This window comes from Malus domestica, chromosome 14 (genome assembly GCF_042453785.1).
Source record: "Malus domestica chromosome 14, GDT2T_hap1".
Lineage (NCBI taxonomy): Eukaryota > Viridiplantae > Streptophyta > Magnoliopsida > Rosales > Rosaceae > Malus > Malus domestica.
Window position 1 is genome coordinate 11,603,343 of NC_091674.1, and position 27,477 is coordinate 11,630,819.

The 27,477-nt window shown below is 36.7% G+C and overlaps 2 protein-coding genes and 2 long non-coding RNA genes across 4 annotated transcripts; all 4 read right to left on the bottom strand.

Annotated features, from left to right (window-relative positions):
* Nucleotides 1–4,301: 4,301 nt before the first annotated feature.
* Nucleotides 4,302–8,910, bottom strand: LOC103454994 (pentatricopeptide repeat-containing protein At4g17616). The gene is made up of 3 exons (XM_008394587.4): nucleotides 8,753–8,910; nucleotides 8,424–8,553; nucleotides 4,302–7,180 (listed from the first exon to the last, which is right to left on the bottom strand). The coding sequence occupies exon 3, from the start codon at nucleotides 6,972–6,974 to the stop codon at nucleotides 4,830–4,832; it is 2,145 nt and encodes a 714-aa protein (XP_008392809.3). The 5' UTR covers nucleotides 6,975–7,180; nucleotides 8,424–8,553; nucleotides 8,753–8,910; the 3' UTR covers nucleotides 4,302–4,829.
* A 3,412-nt stretch (nucleotides 8,911–12,322) lies between these two features.
* LOC139191308 (uncharacterized) lies at nucleotides 12,323–14,844 on the bottom strand. Its single transcript, XR_011575305.1, has 4 exons — nucleotides 14,520–14,844; nucleotides 14,206–14,343; nucleotides 13,529–13,587; nucleotides 12,323–12,655 (listed from the first exon to the last, which is right to left on the bottom strand). It is a non-coding gene; the product is annotated as an uncharacterized lncRNA (long non-coding RNA).
* A 3,695-nt stretch (nucleotides 14,845–18,539) lies between these two features.
* LOC139191307 (uncharacterized) lies at nucleotides 18,540–21,065 on the bottom strand. Its single transcript, XR_011575304.1, has 4 exons — nucleotides 20,825–21,065; nucleotides 20,511–20,648; nucleotides 19,834–19,892; nucleotides 18,540–18,960 (listed from the first exon to the last, which is right to left on the bottom strand). It is a non-coding gene; the product is annotated as an uncharacterized lncRNA (long non-coding RNA).
* Nucleotides 21,066–23,113: 2,048 nt separating this feature from the next.
* On the bottom strand, nucleotides 23,114–26,636 carry LOC103454995 (RNA exonuclease 4). The gene is made up of 7 exons (XM_008394591.4): nucleotides 26,363–26,636; nucleotides 25,772–25,923; nucleotides 25,526–25,659; nucleotides 25,133–25,356; nucleotides 24,881–25,054; nucleotides 24,362–24,442; nucleotides 23,114–23,733 (listed from the first exon to the last, which is right to left on the bottom strand). The coding sequence occupies exons 1-7, from the start codon at nucleotides 26,401–26,403 to the stop codon at nucleotides 23,478–23,480; spliced, it is 1,062 nt and encodes a 353-aa protein (XP_008392813.1). The 5' UTR covers nucleotides 26,404–26,636; the 3' UTR covers nucleotides 23,114–23,477.
* Nucleotides 26,637–27,477: the final 841 nt, after the last annotated feature.

The window sequence follows — 27,477 nt, forward strand, 5'->3', positions numbered from 1 at the left end:
AAAGAAGATAGAAATGAGCTGATAAGAAGGAAAAGAAAAAAGAAAAAACATAATTAACAAAGGTTTGGTTACATAACCTAGTTATTGGCAACAGCAGATTAACGTACAACTCTCCAGAAGGGGAAAAACAGAAATAATTATCTCAGCTCCAGCATACCAGCAAAGATAGATAGAACTGATCAACGCACGAGTATGACTGAAAAATGGCAATTTGGCCATATTGGGCATAATAAACAAATTATCTATATACTAAAACCCGGTGGAAAAGCACTGTTCACGAGCAGTGTTTTGGCGGAACTGCCCTTGAGCTGCTGCCCATTCACAGCTATTTTTTCCGTTTTTGTACAGTGAAGTTACAATTGTACCCTTTGTATACACGTGTTGGTCATCGTGGAAAAGAAACCTGCTTCTATGGGATCTCGACGCGTTGATGTGGTTCTAGAAATTCTGGTGCTTCTGGACTCTTCGTTCCATTTCGAAGCCAAGCTCTCAGACGTCTGCTTCTTTCTAAAAAAACTCTAGCCCTCTGCTTCCCTAACACACCTCCCGCAAACGTCTCTATTGTGTCTTCTGCGATTAACACTTTTGAAACAAGAAATTAAATCGATCCCCAAAAGTTCAACCCCCAAACTGGATCCAGATCCATCACCATCTCGCGGTGCCTTGCTCAGATCGGCTCTGCACTCATCATCGATGACTCTGCCTTCACGGAGGACTCCGCAAATCCCATCGCCGATAAAGGTAGAGCACGGCCACCTCTCCCTTTCTTCGTTTTCATGGCCGAATGTCAAATCAAGCGAATTTGACTCATGCATGTGTGTATTCTGTAAAGATGCTTCTCAATCTGTTGTCTGGACTAAAGAAAATGAGGATGGGGCTCTCGAGAATTTCAAATCCCAAAAAAGAGAAAGGTATAAATTTTGTTTAGTTTCTTTGTATCTATAAGAATAATTTTTATTTTAGGTTACTTCAAAACTGCTGGAGTTTGGATTTCATATGTTTTTTCAGGCGATTTATTTGTTAGATCTTATGGATATTTAGGTATGAATTGGCAGAAGATTGTGCAGACGATGATGAAGCAAAGTAGCTGATTTATAATAAGTGACTTTTTCTTTGTTCTTTATTGTACTATAGATTCGAATTTATCATTATAATTTTTTTTTTTAATTTTTTTGTGCAGTTATATGGTCGGGTTTTTTGCAAAGTGTATGAAAATCATTTGAATGCTGAGAACCTATTATATTCGCGAAGTCCAGGCAATGCTGCTTTACATGATACAAGAGATCGACACCTTCATCCATATGTAAGTTTCTCTAATAAATACTTTGAACAAATGCTTTATGAATTTGAGTTTTTATCTTCTGATTATTTTTTATGCAGATGTGGTATTAATTTTCCTTTGACTAGAAATTTAGAGGTTTCTTAAGGTACAATGTTATCAAACTAAATTTTTCTAATTTTCTGATTTTGGGGTATTGCAGGGAGTGCTAATATACAGATTTTCTAGGATTTTTTGTTTTTGAATGGGTATGTGTTGTTTTTAACGTTTCGGTTCTCACGTGTTTTGTTCTTTTATCTGTTGTTTGCCTACTTTTGTGTTGCTTCTTAATTTTCATTTTTCAATGTTGGGTGATGGAAATTTGTAAAAATAGTTGTAGTTTTCTGAGAAAGTTGTGGATTTTAGTTATATTTTCTATGTAATCCTAACTGTAAGACTGAAAAATAATTGAAAATTGATGGTTTTTATTTTCACTTTCTCTTAAATGTTTTTTCTTGAATTTAAAAGCATCTTTCCCGATTGGTTACTATGGTTCTGCTCTCTCTAATTAGTTATTTCATATTCTCTCCAACCTTTTTGTCTAATTTTATTTTTCATTTTTTTGGTGGCTTTCAGAAGTTAGCATGAGGTTTTCACATGACATGGATGATGAGTAGAGAAACTCATCTAGAGAATGAACCTACCAAGGTATATGCAAAAATTGTCCTTTGGGTTCATATGGAAGTATGAATTTTCTTTTAGCGTATAACTTTGACGCAATAATTTATCTCATGGATTATAAGATATCTTATGGATTTTACCTAAGCTGAGATTAGCATGTCACAATAGTCTCACAAGCAAATGCTCAAACTGTATACATCACAGTAGGCAAGTTTCAATCTTTTTAGCTTCCAATTAATATTTCGTGCTGATATTTGATTGTATTGTGTTTGGGTGTTTGGTTTCGGGATTTCTCTAGTTGAATTGCAACGTGGGTAATGAGAAAAAAAATGGATTTGGTCTCTGGTTACAAGGTGATTTCACCTCTCACTCTCTCTAAAACTCAATTTTGAAGTTGTTGTCCATATATATATATTTTTTTTTTGGATCACCATCACCATGGATCATCTGAATATCAGCCTTTTATTTTGTCTTATAGTTTTATCATCGTACATCGTTGGTTGATTGTTTTTGTTTTCTGTGTAAGGTACTCTCTGCAATTTATTGCAAAATAATGTCAATTTTTCCTTCTTTGGAAACAACTAGGAGCCAGTCTGGTATCCAAACTTTATGTTCGCTGCATGTAGCACTTGAAAAGATTAATAATATTCTCTAGCATTGCTCAGAATGTAGTCAACTTTATTTGATAGGTATTCCCTCAATTTGCATTTGTAATTTATGCAGTAGTGCTACTTCCAACTTTTCAAGTAAAAAATTATTTCCCCCCTCTACTCTGGAGGAATAAATTTCTGTTTTGGTGTTTAAATTTGTTTCATTCATGATGAGTTTGTATATAAATTGTACTGTGTCTATAATGGGCAAATTATTTGTTATCATTTAGGCTACAATGGAATCGCAAATTTGTCAAGTATATTTTAGATTCTTGGTTGCATATTCACCTACTCACCACTATTGTTTTCTGTCTATTGATTGGATGGACTTTTATAATTTCCAAACCTATAGTTGCAATGCTTTTGACATGTTAAATTGGAGTTGCATCTCTCCTTTTTTGTTCATGAAATTCATTATCTTACTAGCTTGGGAATTAACTAATACATTTTATCCGCTTGCGTGATGTCAATGGGTCTTGAAATTGTTGCTGCAAGCTTTAATTCATCAGTATCTAGATAATTGTACTTATTTGTTGGTCGAATGCTGATGTGAGTAATAATTTTAAATTTTACATCTTGAAGATTAATCATAAGTTGTGTTTAATCTGTGATGTTTATGATGCCTTTAGATTTCCACATTTGTTGGTTTTGTTTATGTAGTTTCATGGGTGATACGATTACAGAGGTATTATAGGAAGTTGCTGAATTTCATGCGCACAATTAAGGTTGGATTCTTTCTCACACACACTCCCATTTTCTTGATTGTTGACCGGTTTGTGAGTATGGTTATTTCTATATCAGTTTGTTGAAATTGGCAAACGCAGCAAGGTTAAGTATGAGCTCGACAAGAAAACTGGGCTTATAGTAGTAAGATTCTTCTTTTTCTTCACTTACAGGTTGCAGTCTAATTTTTGTTGAAATGCAACTTAATTGATGATTATCCTACTAGATGAATTGTAACTGAATTGATTTTAAATTTTGTTTCAGCAACTTAGTTGATATGGAAATTGAACTTTTTTAAATCCTATTATATTCTATTATATTACACTATTGCGTCTGGACTAGCAATTTTCATACGATGTCACCTATAAAGTTTGTTGCTTTATCATGTCATGTATTTTATGTTGGAGTTTGTATTCAATCACCAAAAGTAGAAATGATTGCTTCTTTGTTCAAGCCTATGTTCGATAAAGATCGGGGGCAAAATTAGTATAGCTTTTCTCACCACTTACATTTACTTTGCCACTTTAATATTTTTGTATCCAATTTCCATTATCTAATTATTTAAAACTCTGTTATATTTGTTTTATGAAGAGAATACAGTTGCGTAATTTTTCATACAATTTTCAATTCCGCAGCAACGCGCGGGCACAATTTCTAGTACAAACTATTTGACGCTTTCTAGCTTATCAGATTATCAAAATAACAACAAAGCCTTTTCCCACTAAGTGGGTATATGAATCCTAGAACGCCATTGCGCTTAATTATGTATCACATCTTCCGTTAGATCCAAGATTATCAAAAACTATGTTTCACCAAAAATATACAAGTCACCTACTTACTTGTAGAATAAAATTCTGTTTCAAAATAGAGGAATATGTGATTAACAAGACACGTTGCTGTACATACCAAGAACAAGAAGGATTGTATCTCATCATGAAAAAGAACATAGGTACCTTTTCAATTGTAATGGAACAAAAATGCGAGACCACTTCCAAACCTTCAATCCTCATTGATTCACTGAGTACTGATATTATGAAGTAGTTGCAGAGCAGCAATTATAAAAAAAAACCGCATAACCTCTAAGAGCATAGCAGTAATGTCCTGATGCCAATTATTGTTCTCGTAGACAAAACAAATTTTCTTTAGATAAGTTCTCGTTATACAACTCATTGCACGACCAAAAGACATCATTCAAAGTTTTCACATAGTGCAACAGTTTTGCATAATCCAACTTCCATATCTTTGATGTTGCAAAACCATCAACATCAAACATGAAGCTCGGAGTATGACGCAATTGTTTTAGGGTAGAAATATAATGCACCACAAATGGCTTTTCTTTTTCCGCTTACAGATACAATAGTGAATTGTATTTACCCTCATATTGACTTCTTAGGTCTCCTATATTTTCTAGCAACATCCAAATGAAGTTCCTACCCATTTGACATTAGCCTTCAAAGGCAAGCAGCAAGAACGTTGCAGTAAATAGTCTCAGGTCATATTAAACTTCTCTTGGAACTTCAGTCAATGTCTGCCCACTTTCTAAATGCCTCTACATACTTAAGCCTCTTTCTTTGAGCTTCAGTTTTGGCTTCTGATGCCTTTAAATTCCTGTAAAGATTCTTATGAAGTTTTACAAACTCACTTCTATACAACCATTTGTCAGTGTACATACCACGTTTCTTCATATAGTCAATGACCTCCATCACTCTCTCAAAGTAACCACCACGAATAAAGTTCAACAGCAAGTACTCATAGAGATCTCTGCTTACCACCAAATTGCTACTCTCGATATTCCTCTTAATGTCGCCCCACAAGATTGTCATAGCACGAAACATTCCCAGAGAATAATACCCATATAACAGATAGGTAAACGTTTGCTCAGTGGGTTGAATTTTCATCTCATGCAATCTTCTGTACGTCTTTAAAGCATCATCAATCATTTTGGCCTTGCAGAAAAAGTTGATGGAAGAATTGAACTGATAAACAGTAGACGGAATTTCCTTCTTCTCATCTCTCATTTCCTGAAGCAAAGCATTTGCCAGATCTGATTTAACAGTAGAGCTTGAAGCATTTGTAAACATGGCACTGGAATCCACTATTGATCCGCACTTGGAGACAACCATCTCGTCAGATAAATTTTCAAGCAGGCCAGCATTCCTCATTTGTTTAATCAATGCCTTTGCTTCCAGAAACATCTTTTCTTTGTAGTAGGCTGTCAAGAGTGACATAAAGGGAGTCAAGCCCAAGGGAGACCCAGCTGCATCTAGGTCATCCAAAAGATCATGGGCGGTTTCTAGCCAAGCTAAATGAATGCAAGCATCAATCACATCAGAACACAAACCAGATCCTCTTGAGGAACATAACTCCTTTTGCATTTTTAGTAGAATTTTTGAAAGATTGCAAGTATCTCCACCCTTTCTGTATCCATTTACGAGCTTTGCCAGAGCCCTATTACTAAGGACAAGTTTCCCATTCCAATAAATAACAAGCTCATGTTTTCCCTCTACTTTTAGCACAGAATCCTTCTGCAGCAGCTCGGGTAAAATCTGCATCTGCAACCCAGACTTGAGATTGTGAGATCCAATTGGAACATTATAAGACTTATGAGAGTTCTTTCTGTCTCTTTGAACCGGAAGAGACTCATGGTAGTCACACATTTGTAATACAAGCTCAGTGGCTGCCTCAATGTCATTAAACTTGAAATGCAAGGTCAACAAACTATCATAGAACTGCCGATAATGTTGCAGAAGAGCAACTGAAACTTGATCAATATGACTTTTATACTTTTTTATCTCGTCTCGCTGACCATTCAACTCATGGATCTGGGAAATAATGATAACAGAGTGTGCATCAGCAACAACTCCTGTTTGAGGCATCAATTCCAAAATCTGTTGGCCTTTGAAAGATAATTTGAACCTCACGCAAGCATCAAGGACAAGGTTGAAAATCATTGTATCAGGTTGAATCTGCTTTGCATGACCACTCTTGTTTACACTCAAACGTTGGAAACGATGACAAATCTGAATTAAGAAATTAGATGCAAGGTTCGTCCCAACCTCAGTCTTTACCATATGCAGAACAACCAAGCATAACGCATTCAAGGGGGGCAAATTATCTTTCTCCAGTAATATTCTAAGAATCATTGTAGCAGGCTTTGGCATTTGACTCCGAGCTAAAGAGAGGGAGAGCTTTTGCAGGATATCAGACTGCAGTAAGTCTGATTGATCTTTCAAAACTTCCAAGGCTACATCACATGCTTTTAGCAGCCAGTGAGGGTCAGATGAATAGCACAGTTCAGTTATCAGCTTACGGACAATGAAAACCTCAGGAAAGCCATGCAACCTTTTAAAATCAATAAAGGACTCCCATGCTTCATTTACTTGATGTTCCTTCAAGGCTATTTGGAGCCTTTTCAACAGAACTGTAGGAGAAGAACCTTCCCAACATAGCCTTACAGACTGAGCACAAGAACAAAAATATCGGGTAGATGAAATTTGGTGCTGCTCATAGTATACACTTGATAGGACGGGCTTTGGAAATGTCCTATTTGAAGCTGATTCCCTGTCATAAGTTGATATCAAGGCAGTCCTCTGGATAGCTGAAGCCGCACAAAAATCCAATCGAAACCTCTTGATGAAACAGTTTCGCCATAGATATATCATTATAACAAATACAACACAGCTAGAAAATATAATCACTGTGCGATGCCACTGCCAAACTGTGGCCTAGCTGAAAAATCATGCAGCAGAAGCAAGACTCATTTATGTAACGCATAAATGGAAAACAGAATTCAAAACCCTATATTTTGACAGTTGCTAGAAGATTGCTTCATTATCTTCTTCTGCTCCAAATGTCCAACTAGTCAAATCTGCAAAGAGAACCTAACTGAATCAGAAGGCACACACGATCTTCGACATAAGCAAGTAATATCTAACCCAAAACACACGTGCACATACAAACATATAATCTGAAAAGAAAGCCAGCCAAGCAATCATGTTCTGAGAAGAATACCAAAATGGGTATGATATTACAAAAATATACTTCATCCTCAATTGGGAACTTAAGATTGCTTTAAGATTCTGTAAAATAATTGGGAAGTAGGACCACAAGACAAATACGGCATAGGTGGAACCAAAATAGGTAGACCATCTATTAAACCATATCATGTTTAGTTTTCACTCATGTAGGGCAAATACATGAGAAATATGAGGGATGTAGAAGAGTGGAGGAATGATGATGGTAGGAGAGATGTAGAAGAAATGTACAAGGAAAGCTGATGTAGGACAGTAGGAGTAGATGGAAATGCAACAAGATATCCGAACTCACTCCTATGTTTGGCATCACACTAAAGGTGTATTGGAATCACAACAATAGAGCATTTAGAAAAATTCCGGCATCAAACCAGCCTTCAGCCTCACATCGAAGGTGCCTTGGACTCACTCCAAGGTTGCTGTGCCTCATACACAAGCAGAAAATCCAGAATTTCTTTCCACGAACACTTAATTTAAAAGCTTACAAAGTAGTCCGTTTTATAGGCTAATTGGTACATGAATCAACATGGAGAGACTCAAAGACAATAAACTTGCGGACTACATGTGAAACTGCATTTATTACATAAGAAAGTACAAAGACTCCGGTTTATTGAACTTTTCACTTAGCTCCTCCACCAAAAGGTACCCAAAATGAAAACTAAAAACCAACCAAAACTATTTTTAATTGTTTTCACTTTCAAGATCTTTTTTTGTTTTCATCCCTCTTTTTCCCCAAAACATCAATCACTAAAAGTGAAAATCAAAACTAAAAATGAAATGGTTATAAAACATGCATGTTGGTTTCCTTTTCTAGTTTTTGTTTCCGAATATTATCCTTCATTTCTCCCTCCTCGACTTTTACTCCTGAACTCCCACAGGTATTCCCCATATACCTTCCCCAATCTCTTAACAAACAGGGAAAACAAAAACTAAAAAAATCAAATGATTATAAAATGAGCCCCAAGCGAGTGACATGAATTGTAAGTCAAATTGTCAATTCTACTGAACCTTCTCACAAATAGAAGACTGCCTGTGACTGTTGTAACTTGTGTATATTGAACCGAAAATTGGAAAACTAACCATTGGAGGGAGATGAGCCGCTAAGCGGAGAACGGCGGCGATACTTCCGGTTGGCTGTATCAGTTGAAGGCTTGCGAAATGCTGTATTTGCATCACCAATATCTAAGTTTAAATCCATGATGAATACCACCTGACGGCACCAAAATCAGTTAAGTAGAGCAATTTATAGGCACCCCAACCCCTAACCCTAATCCTAACCCTAACCCCAACCCTACCCCTCTCCCGACAAAAATTGAAAAAGGGGCTAGGGTTTTGTTTATTTTTCAAAGTTTTGATTCGATTCAGGAGAATGAAAAGAAACGGAAGAACGATGGATGAATTGGACTCACCAACGTTTTTGTTGTGCTTGTGCGACACGGCAATCCTGCTCTGTTCTCTGCTCTACGCTCTGCTATCGAAACTATCTGTATTTCGAATTTTGGATCGACGACGACGGTTCCTGTAGACCCGCAGTTTCTGACACGTAACGGTAACACCACACAAAAATCATACGAAAATAACGCGGATCAACACGATAATTTATTGGGTTATTGTCGGATAACCGTTAAGAACTTGTTAATAACGGGTTCTTAACTGGTATACACGGGTAACAAGTGACTAACCCGTTTCGACCCATTAAGAAAAAATTTATTTTGATAATTTTAAATTTTAATTACTAAAAGATTTATTATAAAATACAATAATCATATTAATATAGACAATATATTCTACATTAAATATACAGTTTTGTATTATTATTCTATATAAATTTTAAAAAAAAGTTTTAGCTATTATTTATTTTTATTATGAGAGTTCCTTATTATCATTATTAGGATAAATTTTACTTAACATGTTATTGTCCAAAATTAAAATAAACTAATATAGTATTTGTATAGGCAAGAACTAAGAATACATACACATACAAGTATGAAAAATGTGAAAGAATATATAAACACTCGTGATTCATCATTATTCATCCACAAGTAAATAATGGTTACACTTACATTATCGTTTAAATTTTTAAAATCTTCCAAACTTTCATGAATAATGTTTTTTATTTGAGGGAAAAATTAATAAAATTAATAATTATTATTGTAGAAGTGTAAAAAATGTAAAAAATATATATATATAATCACTCGTAGTAACAAACTTTACAACTTTTATAAAGGGGTCAACTTTGAAATCCAACAATATTTTCACTAACCGTAAAACTCTGAATATAATATCAACGATTCAAACCATTCATCTTCCTGCATCCTCTAATAGATCAAGTTTTCAAAAAGAAAATCTGAAAAAAAAAAATATTTGATGAGAAGAATGAAGCGTAAATGTAAACAACAATCAACGATTAAATTTTGATCCATGATTTATATAATTATAGTGGCGAATTTCAAAATTAAGCTCTTCATGAAAGTTATAAAGTTTGTCATTACGAGCATTTATATATTTTTTTCTACATTTTTTTATACTTCTACGTTAATTAAAAAACTATTAAAGACTTTAGGTAAGTGAAAATATACTTTAAAAAAATGCGTTTTTATGTTTTGGATGTGACAATATGGTATGTATATACTTATTTAGTATTATATTTTTCATTTGATTATTTATTGGTTTAAAATATATTTTCCTTAACGGATCGGATCATATTACCTGTTAATATTATCGGGTCGATTTCGGGTCAGGTAATTTTATCCGTTTATTTTAACGGGTGTTACACGACATGACCCGTTAAGATATCGGGTATGACACAAACACAGAAAACACGACACGAATGCCAGGTCTAGTTCCTTGGTTTTCAGCTTCTCGAATGGGGTTTTATGTCCGGTTTGGGCATTTATCTGTTTGGGCTAACATTTGTTTTCATGCTTTCTTTGGGCTCTCACTTTATTGTCCGATAACGTTTTACAAAACGATTTTTTAAGAACTATACTGTGAAACGAAAACGAAAATGAAAATGACAAATAGGATTTTACAGTTTTATGATGTCAAAATGTGTCTAGTTTTTTAATTAGAGAATAGTTTTTTAGAATGAGAAATGTTAAAAACGCGTTTGGTACCAATATCTTAAAATATTAAGTTATTAAATTAGTAGCAATGGTTGTTAGGATTTCTACGTAGAAATTTTTTTTGAAATGTGGGGCATCCAATTCTCATGTTTAAATATTATGTAAATAGGTGTTACAAGCAATTGAGCCCTCCGCGCGATGCCTCGGGTTTTAAGACCATCTAGGGTGATATTATTTTACATATAATATTTTTACACTAAGATATATGATTTTAAAGTGTTCTAGAGATATGATTTTAAAGTGTTCTTTACAAAGAGATGATACTATTTACAACCAGCTCAAATCACTAACAGTCTGCTTTTTGAGCAAGTTTTGGACGAACCTCAATAGTAGCGGTAAACATGTAGTCATACAAATTAGAAAGCCATCCATCTATAAGCCAATCCTCTTAAATTCACCTGCTTCCACTATTCTTCTAGTGACTGATAAAGAAAGCGAAGCTGCCAGCTTTGCTATAGTTCTTGTAAGTACTCCCAGATCATATGAGCAATAAAGTCTGTTGAAAGGAATCCCAATTTTCTCAACAAAAAAGAAAGGGTTATTATACAAAATGGTCCCTGAGATTTGCATGATCATTAGAAATGGTTCCTAAGATTTCAAATCAATAGAAATAGTCCCTGAGATTGTACACCATCCATGATTTTGGTCCTTTCATTAAAAACTATGTTAAGTGTCCTGGAGCTCTTGGCCAGAAGTTTGGGCATTTCAAAGCTTCGTAACTCAATCGTTTCTTAACCAAATTCGACCCATATATATCAAAATGAAGATAGGAAAGTGTAGAACTGGATTTTACCTATTTGGAAGCCCAATGATTGCCAGAGATGGTCGAAAAATAGCCTGAAATGTGACTAGTCCACGGAAAAACTGGAAAACTCGCCGAAAACTAGATAAATTTTAAACGTTCCCTAACTTCTTCAATACTCAACGAAATCGAGTGATTCAAAAACGAAAATCAAACTTCTCGACGAGACGAAGAGAATGGTATATTTCTTTATACTAACTTGCCGTGGTCTGGCCGGAAAAATGCTCGAAAGTGGCTAACTCAAAAATGGTTAGCCACTTTCAAGCCGTTGTTCGACAAAGGTATCATTCTCTTCTTCTCGTCAAGAAGTATTATTTTCATTTTTGAATCACTCGATTTGGTTAAGTATTGAAGAAGTTATGAACGTTTAAAGTTTACCCAGTTTCCGGGGAGTTTTCTAGTTTTCCCTCGGACCAGTCACCTTTAGGCTATTTTCCGGCCATCTCTGGCAACCATTGGGCTTCCAAATGATATAATCTTATTCTACACTTTCCTATCTTCATTTTGATATATTATGGGTCGAATTTGGTTAAGAAACAATTGAGTTACGAAGCTTTGAAAATTGCCCAAACTTCCGACCAAAAGCTCCGGAACACTCAACGAAGTTTTTAACAGAATGAACAAAATCATTAATGGTGGACAATCTCAAGGACCATTTCTATTGATCATGCAAATCTCAGGGACCATTTTGTATAATAACCCTAAAAGAAAACCAAAAAGGCATTACTAATGATAGACTTGCATGTTTTAATTTATTGCCATTCTCATAAACCTAATGTTTTCCTAAAGTATTATGCTTCAAATGTTGAAAAGTTAACGTGGTTTTTACACAGTAAGCATACACCTACAATCTACAATTCCTCCCGTAATGCACAATCAATCAAAGTCCTACTCAAGACTAAAATTAAAAATCCTATTATTACAATACCAAAATAAAATATGCAAATATTCAAAATGATCTTGAGCCATACATGAGCACGACGAAACAATGGGCTCATAAATACAATTTGAATTTTAACAATGACAATTACCTCTTTCTATGAACTTGAAGCTGAAAATTAAACAAAATACAATAAATTTTCAATCACACAATTCAAATTCCATACAAATGGCCAAGTTTTCATATGCGCAATTCTCGTCAATATTTATGTTTTCATGTCATGAGAGCATTCTAAGAAAATCTTCAGCTGATGACACACCCCGTCCCGAAGGAGGGCGTGCTGGCCGTCACGTGAGAGTGACGTAACCATTTACATAGTTCAGAAGCTTTAAAAAAAAATTTCCAATTACTAAGATGACACACCCGAGGGTGAGTCCTACTTTTGTGAATTCTGTCAGAACACCGTTGGATTCCTCATGGCCACCAAAGCTCTGCTAACTTGAACCTGGAGGGGCGCAAAACAAAATTGAGTGGGTCAGTAAAACAAAGTTTTTCGAAAACTTTTCATTTAAAATATTTCTAACCCCTCACCGTAAAACCTGTATACTTTCCCAGAAAATAGCATATATATAAACATATATATAAGCAAAAATCTCAAATCTCAAACCTTTAACACTTTTCAGAAAAATATATATATAACCATATGAAATCTCAAAACTTGAATCCCAAATCTTTAACATTTTTCAAGAAAAACATGCCATGCCATAAATCAAAATATAAATCAGGTGAAATAAGGAATCAATCGGAGACCCTGCAGTTGGTCCTATACGATCAATTCAACAGCTCAAAATCCCACTATGCCGGAGTCACCACCGTGACCTGTACGGCCCTACTCTGCACATCACTCGGAACTACGTAAGGTAGTCTATACGATGAAAGGTGTAAAAATACGCTCTAGTGCTTCTCTCATCAATCATCAGCGCGCATAACTAAGATCACCCACTAGTCGGAATCACGCCTAGTGATCTATACGACTAGCATGTCGGAACCCTCACATGGTCTGTACGACATCCACCTACTTGGATCCAAGGCGAGCGTGCGGTGTGGTGAATAAAATAAGCACTAACACCTAGGGTGCAGGTTATGAGCTTGAAACATCTTATCAACAATCAATTAAATGAATAATGAACTCACCTGACTTACCTGTGCCTCCACAGCACCATGCAACATGTATGCATCATATATCAATCATATAACTCATATGAAATTCACATTTTCCAAATAATTCTATGCATGGCATTTTCAAAACATAATTTCGTATAAATTCATCTTCTGGGAAAAATTTATAGTATAAAGGTAATACAAACTGCCCACTCACCTGGAGTTCGCTCAACAACTCCCTAGCACCACACATCAAGGCGTCATGAAGATTAGCGCCTAGAACAATAATCAAACCCAACCTCAGAAATCCTGCCGATAGAATACATAACTTATATAAGACACGTCACTACGTAGTTCGATCCGGATGATCTGCAATTCAGATTTCAAATCCGAAACTTCCAGAGGTCCACAATATACCTCTAGGACAACATCCTAAAATTTCGTTACCATCCAACGGTCGGATCTCCGTCAATTTCCAAAACTAAGTGACGGTTAACATTCTATTTTATGAACTTACAATTCCAATTCCGGAATATCCGTAAATCGGATTCCCAATCCGTAAGTTCCTATAATCCTCAAATATTACGTATTACAACGTATCAAAGTTTGATGACGATCCAACGGTCGGATCGTCAATTCACATTTTCACCTAACCCCGAATCGTAACCAACTTAGGTTCAATTATTCAATTTACGTCCATCAATTATCAAAACAGAACCTAGAACCTTAATCACAAGCTAATAATGACATTGGCGGCCATTGGCCACGCGCCGCCGCGCGGGCCGCCGCGGGTGGCGGTTGGCCGCCCCCGGCTCGCCGGAAAATTCAACTATTTCCAAAAATTACCAAAATTTGCAGATTTGAAGATCTCAATGAGTAGAACAACTTTCATACCTGAGACCAAGGCCAATTTGGCCTGGAAGTGCTTCAATTTCACCAAAACCGTGAAGAACCCTAGAATTTGGGTGTTTCCAATTCGACCTTCAAACTTGTTCCAACGCCTCAATTACCTCTTGGGCTTTGTTCTAGGTCCTAAAGGAATGCTAAAGGTGTTAGTAATTGAAAGAAAACATTTCAAAATTTGGAGAATTTAAACAAAAGGGTCGCGGCACCCGTAGGGGTGTTCTTCGCGAAATCACAACGAAATTCAATGATTCTTGGGGTGAAACGTAAAGAGGGAAGGCCTAGATGATGATTAGGAGTGGTACCTTGACTCAATTCGTCGGAAATTTGGACAGAAATGGCGAAAACCCGCCGATTTGGAAGCTTGGGTCGCGCGGGTCAAGGGTGACCCATTCCTCCTGTTCCCCCGCGCACCACTCTCCCTCCTTTCCCTCCTTTCCGTCCCCTGATTGGTCAGCTTCTTCCTCTCCCTTCTTCTGGTTTGCTCTCACCTTCTTCTTCTCCGATTGGGCATTTCTGCCCAGTCTCTTCTTCTTTTCTGTTTTCTGTTTCTTCTTCTCATACACATACACACACCAAAAACCTTTCCCTCATCCCAGCCATCCATTTCATTCATCAATAAATCTGGGCCGTCCAATTTCATAAAAGAATTTCTATATTTTACTAAAATTATAATTCCTTAAAATTCCAAATTTCAAACGTTAATAACTTCTTCGATATAACTCCAAATCACGAACCGTCTGCGCCCACACGTCCGTAACGACGAGTACTACGAGGATATGTCAAGAAAACAAATCTTAGATGGCACGACACAACGATTAACCTCGAATGATGTGCGTGCCTCGAAGGGCATTTTTGTAAAATCCTTTATTAAAACTTTAAAAATTCTTAAAATTAGGGACGGGCTGTCACAATCTACCCACCTTACAGAAATTTCGTCCTCGAAATTTACACAATCTTTACAATCCATCAATATCCATGAAACAGCCCGGAACACATCTCTCTCATTCGATTCTTTGACTTTCAAGTAGTTTCTTCCACTGAAAGATTCCTCCATAAATTTTCACCAAACTCAGAGTCTTGAATATCATCCGTCCCCAATTCTAACAATTTCGAAACACAAGACATAGCTTTCCACGGCCTTATGGCGTTACTCTAGGGAACAAACTGAAGGAACCAACATACCCAAGAAGTTTAACAGATCCCAATCTCCTTTTTCCATAAAACAAATAAATGACTGTTGCGCTTATCTGGAAAGGTTGATGTTCTCATACTGAAGTAACATGCGCTGACGTCACAAGTCAATCAATTATTATTCAAACTCCAACCTAACTATTTGGTATACGAGGAAGCTTGTCCATGAAATCCATAGTAATATTCTCCCATTTCCGCCGTGGAATGGGAAATGACTACATTATTCCAAAAGACTTATTTCTTTCTGCTTTAACCTGATGACTGATGATACGCCTACTAACATACTTCGCCGTTCCTCTTTTCATACCCGTCAATAGTACATGAACGAATGGTATGATAAATCTTAGTACTTTTGGGATGCATTGTAGAAGTGGAATAATGTACATCGTCAAAATTGCTTTATTTAATTCCACACCATTAGGCATAAACACTTTGTTCCCTTGCATAAGCTTGCCATCTGATTCTCTAACTCTAAGGTCCTTCTTTATCCCGTTATTCCTTGCTTTAAATAAATTCTTGAATTTCTTCGTCAAACGCTTGAGTATCGAGTACGATCTACCAAATGGGTCCAACTTAGAAATTAGCAAGTAAGGCTTCTTCTCGATTTTTGATACTCAACTTTACTCCAGTAGATTTCAAATCCACAAGAAGATGAACATAGCAAGCATACCAAGCATTAATTCTCACTGGGGTCTTCCTACTAAATGCATCAGCCACAACATTAGCTTGACCACCCTCGTCACACAATCATAATCACTAAGCAACTCATTCCACCTTTGTTGCCTAAGATTAAGATACCTCTGAATAAACAGATATTGGGTACTCTTTTGATTTGTAACAATCATGCACTTTTCTTCCCATAAAGACAATGTCTCCAAATTCTCAAAGCAAAGATGATAGCTGCTAATTCCAAATTATAATTAGGGTAATTCATCTTATGAGATCCCAATGGCCATGAAGCATAGGCAATCATCCTACCATGTTGCATCAACGCGCATTCAAGAACATTCAAAGAAGTATTACTATAGACCACGTAATTACCACTATCGTTTGGGAGTGCGAAAACAGATGCATGAGTGAGGGAATACTTTACTTGCTGAAGCTCTACTCACAATTTTTCATCCCACTCAAACTTAACCTCTTTTCTCATCAATCTCGCCAAGGGCGAAGCAATAATTAAAATCTTGGACGAACTATCGACAATATCCTGCTAATCCGAGAAAACTCTGAACCTCAGTCACGGTTCGCAATTGTTCCAAATTCTCAATCGTTGCTACTCTTTTAAGAATCCACTTGAATACCTTAAGTAGATATAATTAATTTATCCAACATTAGCATTTGCTAAACTTAGCATACATCAACGTTCCTTCAATCTTTGCAACACCAACTTTAAATATCTAGCATGCACTGCTCTAATCTTATCAATCTCGTCAATGGCAACAACAACAAACCGATCTAGATATCACTGGAATACTTCCTTCAGTAAGCTCATAAAAGTAGCAGGTGCATTCGTCACTCCGTATGGCATCCCAACTTGAAATGACCATAACGAGTCCTGGATTCAGTCTTATGGACATCCCCACTGTTAATCTTCAACTAATATCATTCAGACCTCAAGTCAATCTCAGAAAGTACCCAGGCGCCTCAGAGCTGATCAAATAATCATTAATACACAACAATGGATAACAGCTCTCAATCGTTACCCGATTCAATTACCTAATATCAATGCCTAGCCTTAATGTCCACTTTCTTCCTCACAAATAAACCGGAGCTTTTCCAATGTGATATAATAAGTTGAATGGAACTTTTAACTCAACCTGAACCAATTTCTAACATAGGATTTGTACCTAAAAACAATTCAATAATGGAACCCACATCTCTGCCTGGCGGCAATCTAGGTAAGTCATCTGGGAATACACCAAGAAAATGTCTAACCATCTTTACATCTTCCATACTATTAGGATCAACATCATTTAGCACCATATGAACTCAATATCTTGGCAGCCTTTTGATAACAATCTTCTTTGCTCTCTCAACAGGAATAATGGCATAACTCACTCCACTTTACTTACCCCCAAAAGTAACCTCTGGTCATCCAGGTCAACAAAAATTAACTGATTCCCCATAGCAATCTAGCTTGACACAATTATACTGCACCCACTGGTGCCAAAAAAATCACCTCAAAATCCATAATATCCAACGGAATCAAATTCACTGACATGACATTTTTCACCATCACTGGACACCCTTAATAAACCAAATCAACATAAAGTGCCTTACTTGTTTACTTACTTAACGAATCCAACAAATAAGTTATAAATATTACGGTCTGCAGCCCGCAATACAAATAACTCACTGTTGTCTCGATAACTAAGTAACAATTCCTGAGGGGTGTAATATTATCATCTTGTTCTTCCTTAGAAATACATAAATACGCCTCGATCGTGCTCCAACATTACTTTCTTTGGCAACATCGACCATAATAAGAAATATATCAGCCGGAGTCAGCTAGAATGACCTGTACGACTGAGTCTACAACTCGACCATCCATGCTAGCACATAAGTCGGAGTCACATATAGTGACCTGTACGACTTACTCGTCAATATTTCCAAGTGATATGTTAAGGAAGACTATTGGGTAACAACTGATTCCAGGGACAATTCATACCTCTATGTCCCATCCGTCCACATGAACACATTCACTGATTCCCACACTCTCCAAAGTGTCTAATATTATACCTATGGCACAAAGGTACATTTCCCTTACTCGAGTCACCTTGTCTTTAAGATCTGGGATCACCCGTAAATCTATCACTTCGCCTCGGACCAGTGGCACTAAAACCTCAGTTGGAAGAATTAGTTCTAACTTCACTTCTTTTGAAGCTCTGATTCTTTCGACGTCCTTGATATGACGGATCTTTAACTTTCTCACCTTTCCTCTAATTACCATTCTTTTCTTATTCTTCTTTACTCTCGCTGATCATATTCTCAAAGTCCTCAAAGCCCAACAACATCTCGTAAACTCCGGGTAAAAAGTACAATGGATTGTGGTCGCCAAAGAACGTCACTTCTTCTTATTATCCCGCCAAAAACGACATAACACCTCGACCGGATTAGTAACAACATCCGAATGGAAACAAGGCAAGTCTGTATTCAAATTTAACTTATAATCAGTCTCAAAGGTTCCTTTAGATAATAGACTGAATCATAGTGACAATAATTTCCCCCCAAACTACTATATCAGGGAATTTAGGCTCATCCGAACTACGTGGCTCGCTATGAGGCGGTATAGTTCTGACAGAAGACACTAGGAAATTCTCAAGATGTCCAGAATTGCAACCTAGGCTCTGATACCAACTGACACACCCCGTCCCGAAGGAGGGCGTGCTGGCCGTCACGTGAGAGTGACGTAACCATTTACATAGTTCAGAAGCTTTAAAAAAAATTTTCCAATTACTAAGATGACACACCCGAGGGTGAGTCCTACTTTTGTGAATTCTGTCAGAACACCGTTGGATTCCTCGTGGCCACCAAAGCTCTGCTAACTTGAACCTGGAGGGGCGCAAAACAAAATTGAGTGGGTCAGTAAAACAAAGTTTTTCGAAAACTTTTCATTTAAAATATTTCTAACCCCTCACCGTAAAACCTGTATACTTTCCCAGAAAATAGCATATATATAAACATATATATAAGCAAAAATCTCAAATCTCAAACCTTTAACACTTTTCAGAAAAATATATATATAACCATATGAAATCTCAAAACTTGAATCCCAAATCTTTAACATTTTTCAAGAAAAACATGCCATGCCATAAATCAAAATATAAATCAGGTGAAATAAGGAATCAATCGGAGACCCTGCAGTTGGTCCTATACGATCAATTCAACAGCTCAAAATCCCACTATGCCGGAGTCACCACCGTGACCTGTACGGCCCTACTCTGCACATCACTCGGAACTACGTAAGGTAGTCTATACGATGAAAGGTGTAAAAATACGCTCTAGTGCTTCTCTCATCAATCATCAGCGCGCATAACTAAGATCACCCACTAGTCGGAATCACGCCTAGTGATCTATACGACTAGCATGTCGGAACCCTCACATGGTCTGTACGACATCCACCTACTTGGATCCAAGGCGAGCGTGCGGTGTGGTGAATAAAATAAGCACTAACACCTAGGGTGCAGGTTATGAGCTTGAAACATCTTATCAACAATCAATTAAATGAATAATGAACTCACCTGACTTACCTGTGCCTCCACAGCACCATGCAACATGTATGCATCATATATCAATCATATAACTCATATGAAATTCACATTTTCCAAATAATTCTATGCATGGCATTTTCAAAACATAATTTCGTATAAATTCATCTTCTGGGAAAAATTTATAGTATAAAGGTAATACAAACTGCCCACTCACCTGGAGTTCGCTCAACAACTCCCTAGCACCACACATCAAGGCGTCATGAAGATTAGCGCCTAGAACAATAATCAAACCCAACCTCAGAAATCCTGCCGATAGAATACATAACTTATATAAGACACGTCACTACGTAGTTCGATCCGGATGATCTGCAATTCAGATTTCAAATCCGAAACTTCCAGAGGTCCACAATATACCTCTAGGACAACATCCTAAAATTTCGTTACCATCCAACGGTCGGATCTCCGTCAATTTCCAAAACTAAGTGACGGTTAACATTCTATTTTATGAACTTACAATTCCAATTCCGGAATATCCGTAAATCGGATTCCCAATCCGTAAGTTCCTATAATCCTCAAATATTACGTATTACAACGTATCAAAGTTTGATGACGATCCAACGGTCGGATCGTCAATTCACATTTTCACCTAACCCCGAATCGTAACCAACTTAGGTTCAATTATTCAATTTACGTCCATCAATTATCAAAACAGAACCTAGAACCTTAATCACAAGCTAATAATGACATTGGCGGCCATTGGCCACGCGCCGCCGCGCGGGCCGCCGCGGGTGGCGGTTGGCCGCCCCCGGCTCGCCGGAAAATTCAACTATTTCCAAAAATTACCAAAATTTGCAGATTTGAAGATCTCAATGAGTAGAACAACTTTCATACCTGAGACCAAGGCCAATTTGGCCTGGAAGTGCTTCAATTTCACCAAAACCGTGAAGAACCCTAGAATTTGGGTGTTTCCAATTCGACCTTCAAACTTGTTCCAACGCCTCAATTACCTCTTGGGCTTTGTTCTAGGTCCTAAAGGAATGCTAAAGGTGTTAGTAATTGAAAGAAAACATTTCAAAATTTGGAGAATTTAAACAAAAGGGTCGCGGCACCCGTAGGGGTGTTCTTCGCGAAATCACAACGAAATTCAATGATTCTTGGGGTGAAACGTAAAGAGGGAAGGCCTAGATGATGATTAGGAGTGGTACCTTGACTCAATTCGTCGGAAATTTGGACGGAAATGGCGAAAACCCGCCGATTTGGAAGCTTGGGTCGCGCGGGTCAAGGGTGACCCATTCCTCCTGTTCCCCCGCGCACCACTCTCCCTCCTTTCCCTCCTTTCCGTCCCCTGATTGGTCAGCTTCTTCCTCTCCCTTCTTCTGGTTTGCTCTCACCTTCTTCTTCTCCGATTGGGCATTTCTGCCCAGTCTCTTCTTCTTTTCTGTTTTCTGTTTCTTCTTCTCATACACATACACACACCAAAAACCTTTCCCTCATCCCAGCCATCCATTTCATTCATCAATAAATCTGGGCCGTCCAATTTCATAAAAGAATTTCTATATTTTACTAAAATTATAATTCCTTAAAATTCCAAATTTCAAACGTTAATAACTTCTTCGATATAACTCCAAATCACGAACCGTCTGCGCCCACACGTCCGTAACGACGAGTACTACGAGGATATGTCAAGAAAACAAATCTTAGATGGCACGACACAACGATTAACCTCGAATGATGTGCGTGCCTCGAAGGGCATTTTTGTAAAATCCTTTATTAAAACTTTAAAAATTCTTAAAATTAGGGACGGGCTGTCACAGCTGAACTATATTTCAAAGAAATAAATTGTAAAATTGCAAAAAAATATAAGTGTTATTGATTAATTGGGAGTGGACAGAAAATTGAACAAATCATTCAAATTGGTTTTGGTATATGGTGCGTAGGGTGATAAGTAAGGCGATCCATTCCCAATAATCCATTCTATTGTGTTCCATAAACCCATCCATTACCACCCATCATCATCTATTTTGGTAAATACAAAAGACAAGGTCTTATTACTATGACGGAACCTCACGTAGTTGGACTAAAACTCAAACAATTGAAAAAGAAAAGATTAACAATGTGTTTGGATGAAAGAATTGCTAATTACCATTGTCGTCGCCACCACACCACTATTACTAGCTCATTTGTATATTAATGATGCCATAGACACATTAAATTCCGTATTCAAATTTTATTGTTCTTTTAAATTAACCAAACAAGAAAAATTCACAATTCTAGAAAATAAAATTCTATCATTTTCTCATTCAAACATAGGGTAAGTTTTTATCACTATTTGTATATATATTTTTTATTTTTCATTGCTTGCTATTTACCTCTTGGGCTTAGTTGATATGATTATGTCCATACAGTGTTTTAGAAAACTAGTCTCGAGGTGCACCTAGGCGGCCTTAGAGGTGAGGCGGCTGGGTTTTCACCTCTGTTTTGTGGGGGTTGGCGTAAGGCAGCGTCGGGGTGCACCCAGGCGTTCACTTAGGCAATTTTGTTATTCTAAATCCAGGTTTGTTTACAAAATCCAGGTCATTTCTCCGTTTGTGCCGTTCTAGTTTCAACAATGAAGAAAGAGAGAGTTTCTCCCTCCAAATCCTAGTGGCAAAGTCTAAGTTAACTCTTATTTATTTTTTGTTTTTTTTATTAATTATTGCCCATTCAGATTTTGTCACTTAGCATTTTGATTTTGTCTTTAAATTTCCTATAATAATTGTTTCACTCAGCCTTTATTTTATTTTAAATTCCCTATAATTGCGCCGCTTAGCCCTTATTTCCTTTTGAATTTCCTATAATTGTGAGATTCAGCCTTTATTTCCCTTAAAACTTCCTATAATTGTGGCCTCTCAGCCTTATTTCTCTTGAAGCTCTGTAATTATTTACAATAACATAAATAATTACAACATTTTAAGACTATCCGGCTAAGTTTCCAAGTACAACTAGACTTAGTAATGAAAAGAAGATATTATCTTTGATTTAGTTATACTTATATTTTGTAAATATAAATATACATAATAGATATTAAAACGTTAGGTTCCATGAGGCTTCTCCTTATGCCTCAAGGCTTTCGCCTAGGTGAGACTATCCATGAAGCGCCTCGCCTACGCCTTCGCTTTTTAAAACATTGCTATTGAGTTATGGTAACTTGTGTAGAGTAAAGCCTTGTTTTGTTTATTTTTGCGTACATTGAGTAAGAGTTTTTTATGACGATGACGAGATTATTATGTCACGATTTAAAAGTTGAAAAATATTAAAACTCGTCCAAATACAAATGGGATCATATTTCCGAGAAATCTCATATGAACCACATTGATTGGCACCCCTGCACAAGATTTTTTTTTAGAAGAGCACTACAAAAACGAACAAAACTTTATCTCAATATTCATTTTTTGCATTATAAGCATAAGGAATCTCATTTCGAACTCCAAACTTTCTATAATGAGAAAGAAAAATACACTTGCAAAGAGTATATAATAAGATTTTTGTAGTGTCAATAACAATTCCCCAAGCATATTAGCAAACGCTTCAGTTCCTTTGTAGAGGTTAATAAATTCTACCCCAAGCCCGTTAATAAATTCTACAGGTTTTACACCATTTTCCACTAGAATTCATCAACAGTATCAAGGGAATTCAATATTTCTTAGCAACTGTGTCCTCATTCACTTCACCATCTGCGACGAGAAAGGCAAAGGAGACACGAACAAACTTATATTACATCAAAATCTCCAAAAGCTTTAGAGTCGAACTTCAAAGTAAAGGTCTTTCCATCAATCACATGTAATGTGATCGAAGATTGTAGAAACACCGAGTAAGAATCTACGTTTGCACTAAATCCAGGCACCAACACTTGTACTTTGGCGTTGACATTTCATAAAGATCATTCACTGCCATCTCCTCAAGGTTGGTGGTTTTCAATGACTCAAAACTTTCCAAAATGTCTTTTGCACATGTTGTCGCAACTGATGCCCGATTCCCTTCTCTCTCATGATCTAGTGCACGGAACCTTTTATACAGTCTCATCACAGACACACAATCCACATATAGATCATGTGAACCTGACTGTATCTCATACCTGTAAAGCCAAAACCTCATTACATTATTCATTCACGGGAGCACTAAAAACTAGAGCTGGCTTCTACGATAACCAAACACTACAAAGTACCTAAGTGTCTATAGTAGTTGTTAAAAAAGTGTGAACTAGAGTCCTTATTAACTTCTGCAGAATTACTCAAATGAACTGCACTTGAATATGATCGGAACAAGTAAAAAGATTATAGTGAACATCTGATATTTACTAGGACAACCATAGAGAGAGAGACAGAGAGAGAGCAGATTCCTTCGTGATCAGATGACACTTGGCAGCATTAGATTGTGACACCTGTTATTAACTAGTTGTTGATTAACTGATGTGTTCGTTGTTTACATTCTCTAGATGGAATTGAGCCAATTTTGTGATTTCTACTTGCCATTGTATAGCTAATAATAATATAAACAGAGCTTCTAGGTATCTGTGCCCCAACAGAGTTCAAATGAGAAACAAATAATTTTGGTACTTTTACATGCACAGAACTAGAGTACACATAATTGTTTCACCAACCAACTTAAAATACCCGAAATCGTAATAGAGTAAAATAAAAAAAAAAACTGAAATCAGCATAAACCAAAAGAAAAAAGTAAGTCAGAGAAGAAGAAAAACTTGCCCTAGATATGTTTGTGTGAGGTACTTGAGTGAGTGGCTGACCAAATTTGTTTTCATCAGCGGATGGTAGTTTGCAGTATCCCTGCATATAGAATAAGTTACCGTCAAACATAGAGAGGCTTCAGACAAAAGATTTCTTTTCTCCAAGCTAAGCTTTTAGGAAACTATGTCAAATAATTGTTATATAAAATTTGTCGGTTATGCATAATTTCACCATGACTAAGGCCATACTCATCTTGGCTGGCCTGAATGAAAAGAAGTACAGCCATAAATGCAAAGTCTTAAGAAACAGCAATACCATCTATTTTGCAGATAAATAAGGCAGCCCAGCAGCACAGGTACTATGTCCTAGATAATAAGGAAAATATTGGAAGAGAATAATAAGAGTGCAGATAACTTGTCTGCAGAACTATTAAATGATTTAACTTTCTACAAAATTATTATGTTTATATGTTAGAATAGGGGTTTAGTGTATGGTAAACTACGTGCATTGCTGCCATATAAGAAGAGGAACTTATACCTCAGCAGGTAATCAGGATAATTGAATCTCAAGCAATCCATATCCCGGTCCAAATTATGCCCCACAAGAACCTTGGTCTTTCCACTGTATAAAATTCGCAAAATTTTCTCTTGCACTTTTTCAAGTGGCATGGCATTTCTAAGATGCTCCTCCATTAACCCAGTAACTTCATATCTGGAATATAAACATTCAACGCATCAGAGGCCTACTCTGAAATTTCTTGAAAGAAATCAAAGATGAGAAACATTGTACCTGTAATTAGTGACAACAATTTGGGGCTGCACATAAGTGTGGAAGAGGATATTCTCATCTTCATCAATCATGCACACTCTTGCACATATGTCCAGTGATCCATCACTTCCACCCCAAACCATTTCACAATCCAGAGCAACTGCTTCAAGACCCCCTCCAACGTGATCTTCATTGCTCAAGTTTATATCAGATTTAGATTCTGCACATGGCATCATTGTTGTTCCCTGCAAACAGGTAAACTTGAAAGGGATAAGTAATGTATGCGTACATCTATGTATAATTGCAGCTAAGAGTATGTTTAGTGGGTCAAAAAGCTAAAACATTCTGACTACAGGAAGATGACAAGTTTCCCAGTTCTATACTGGACACTTGATGTTCAACTAATCAATGTACCGTAGGAGTGGGTGCAGACAGGCAACACTTGTTTTTATGCTCGCTCCGAGAAGTAGCGCTATCAAAAAGCTTCAGACATAGATGGCAACCTTGTTCAGTGAAAATCGTCTTGCAAAATGCTTTTGCCAATGAGCCTAAATCGTAGGAACCAAATCAAACAACAAGCAATCTTACAATCTTACAGACGAATCAAAACGAATACACAATGAGCCGATCAAATCAAATGGACAAGGAATTAAATCTCACCAGTGAGATGTTCCCTCAGTGATTGAAAAGACATGAAGTGCTTTTTACACACACCACATCTCGGCTGATGAACTGAGTGGAAGGAGCCCTTAATGTGCTCGAAAAGATGTTCCTTTTGCTTGTACTGCTTGTAACATGCAGCACATTCGTACCTGCAAGCACACTATGTCAAGAAATCTCTTCAAAAGAATCAAACATATCACAAATTGCATTTAAAGGAAGTCAATGCACACCAACTGTTTGCGAAAATGTTTCGGGCTGCTGTATAATGTGAAAGTATTCTTTTGCACAAAAGAATCAGTAATTAATTCAAATCCTTCATACAGAACAAGTAAAATTTGTTTCACAAATCGAGAAAAACACTTGAGAGAAAAAGACAGAATCGAACAATGTATACTATCCATGTCAAATTTTGCCTGTATAATCAAATAACACATGCAGCTCCAATTAACTTTGCAGAAAGTTCATAAATCACCCGCCCAAACAAAATCTATGCTCAATTTCTCACCAACCAAACAAGTCCTTGTGGAAACGTGAGTATGAAAAAGCCATAAATCTGACGAATTTGAGAGAGAGAGAGAGAGATGGAACCTTGTTCTTTTGGTTTTTGGAGAGTCTGGCTCGGAATCCATGGAGGGCAGAGCTGCTCCCCGCAACGCCGATGAAGCTCAAAATTTGGCGCGAAAATGCAGTGTGAGGAAGGCAGAAAATGTAGGCTAGGACCTAGGTGCGACCGTGCGAGTCCAAATGGGGAAAGACGGAAAGGGATTATTCTTTCTGACTTCTCAAGTCCTCCCCAGACCAGACGGTCAGCGACAGCAGGATTTTTCTTCCTTTTCCTTTTCCAGTATCTTTGTAAATTGCCACCTATATTCCTATATTCATGTTCACTCAAATAAAAGTTTTAGGATTATTCTCATAAACAAATTTTAATCACATTATTACTAGTTCAATGTGAGACTTGGCCTACTCTCTCATCTCTTAGTGTAGATAATATTATTTGTTTAAAAATAAAATATCTATGTAAATTTGACAACAAGATAACAGTTTTACCCCATTTTTCTTATTTTCAATTGTCGATAGGTTAGCCACTTAGTATTACAGTCTACTGGTATTCCTCTTCGCTCTTAGGTTTGATTCTCACAAAAAGCGAATTTGAACCACATTATTGTTAGTTTATTGTGAGGCTTGCCCACTCTTCTACTCCCTTAGTGTAAATAATATTGTTTGTTCAAAAAAAAAAAAAATTGTCAATAGATTTGCCAATGTTCATAATAGTCACAATTTCTTGTTTTAATTTCAATAATACAAATGTGGTGGTAAGCCTCAAACAATAGTAGTACACTCCATAACCAAGCTAATGACATGGCGATGACAGTGAGGCTCGATTTAACAAGAGTAAGTCTTTTTGCTTTAGAAAGAGTGTTAGCCTTCTAACCATCCAATTTTTGTTTAACCTTCTCATTAATTCATTTCCATTAACACGGTTCTTTCAAAAGACAATGTTATAAATACCTAGATATTTACCAATTGTAGTTTTGTGTTGGATATGAAGAATATTAACAGTGTCATTCCTTAGTTTTGTACTTGTGTTGCTAGAAAAATATAAATAGGACTTATGGATCCATAAGGAGAAGTTAGCAGCCCCACCCAAGGCTTGGGAACTCCTTGTCATAGAGTTCATATGTCTAATTAAAGGTTCCATA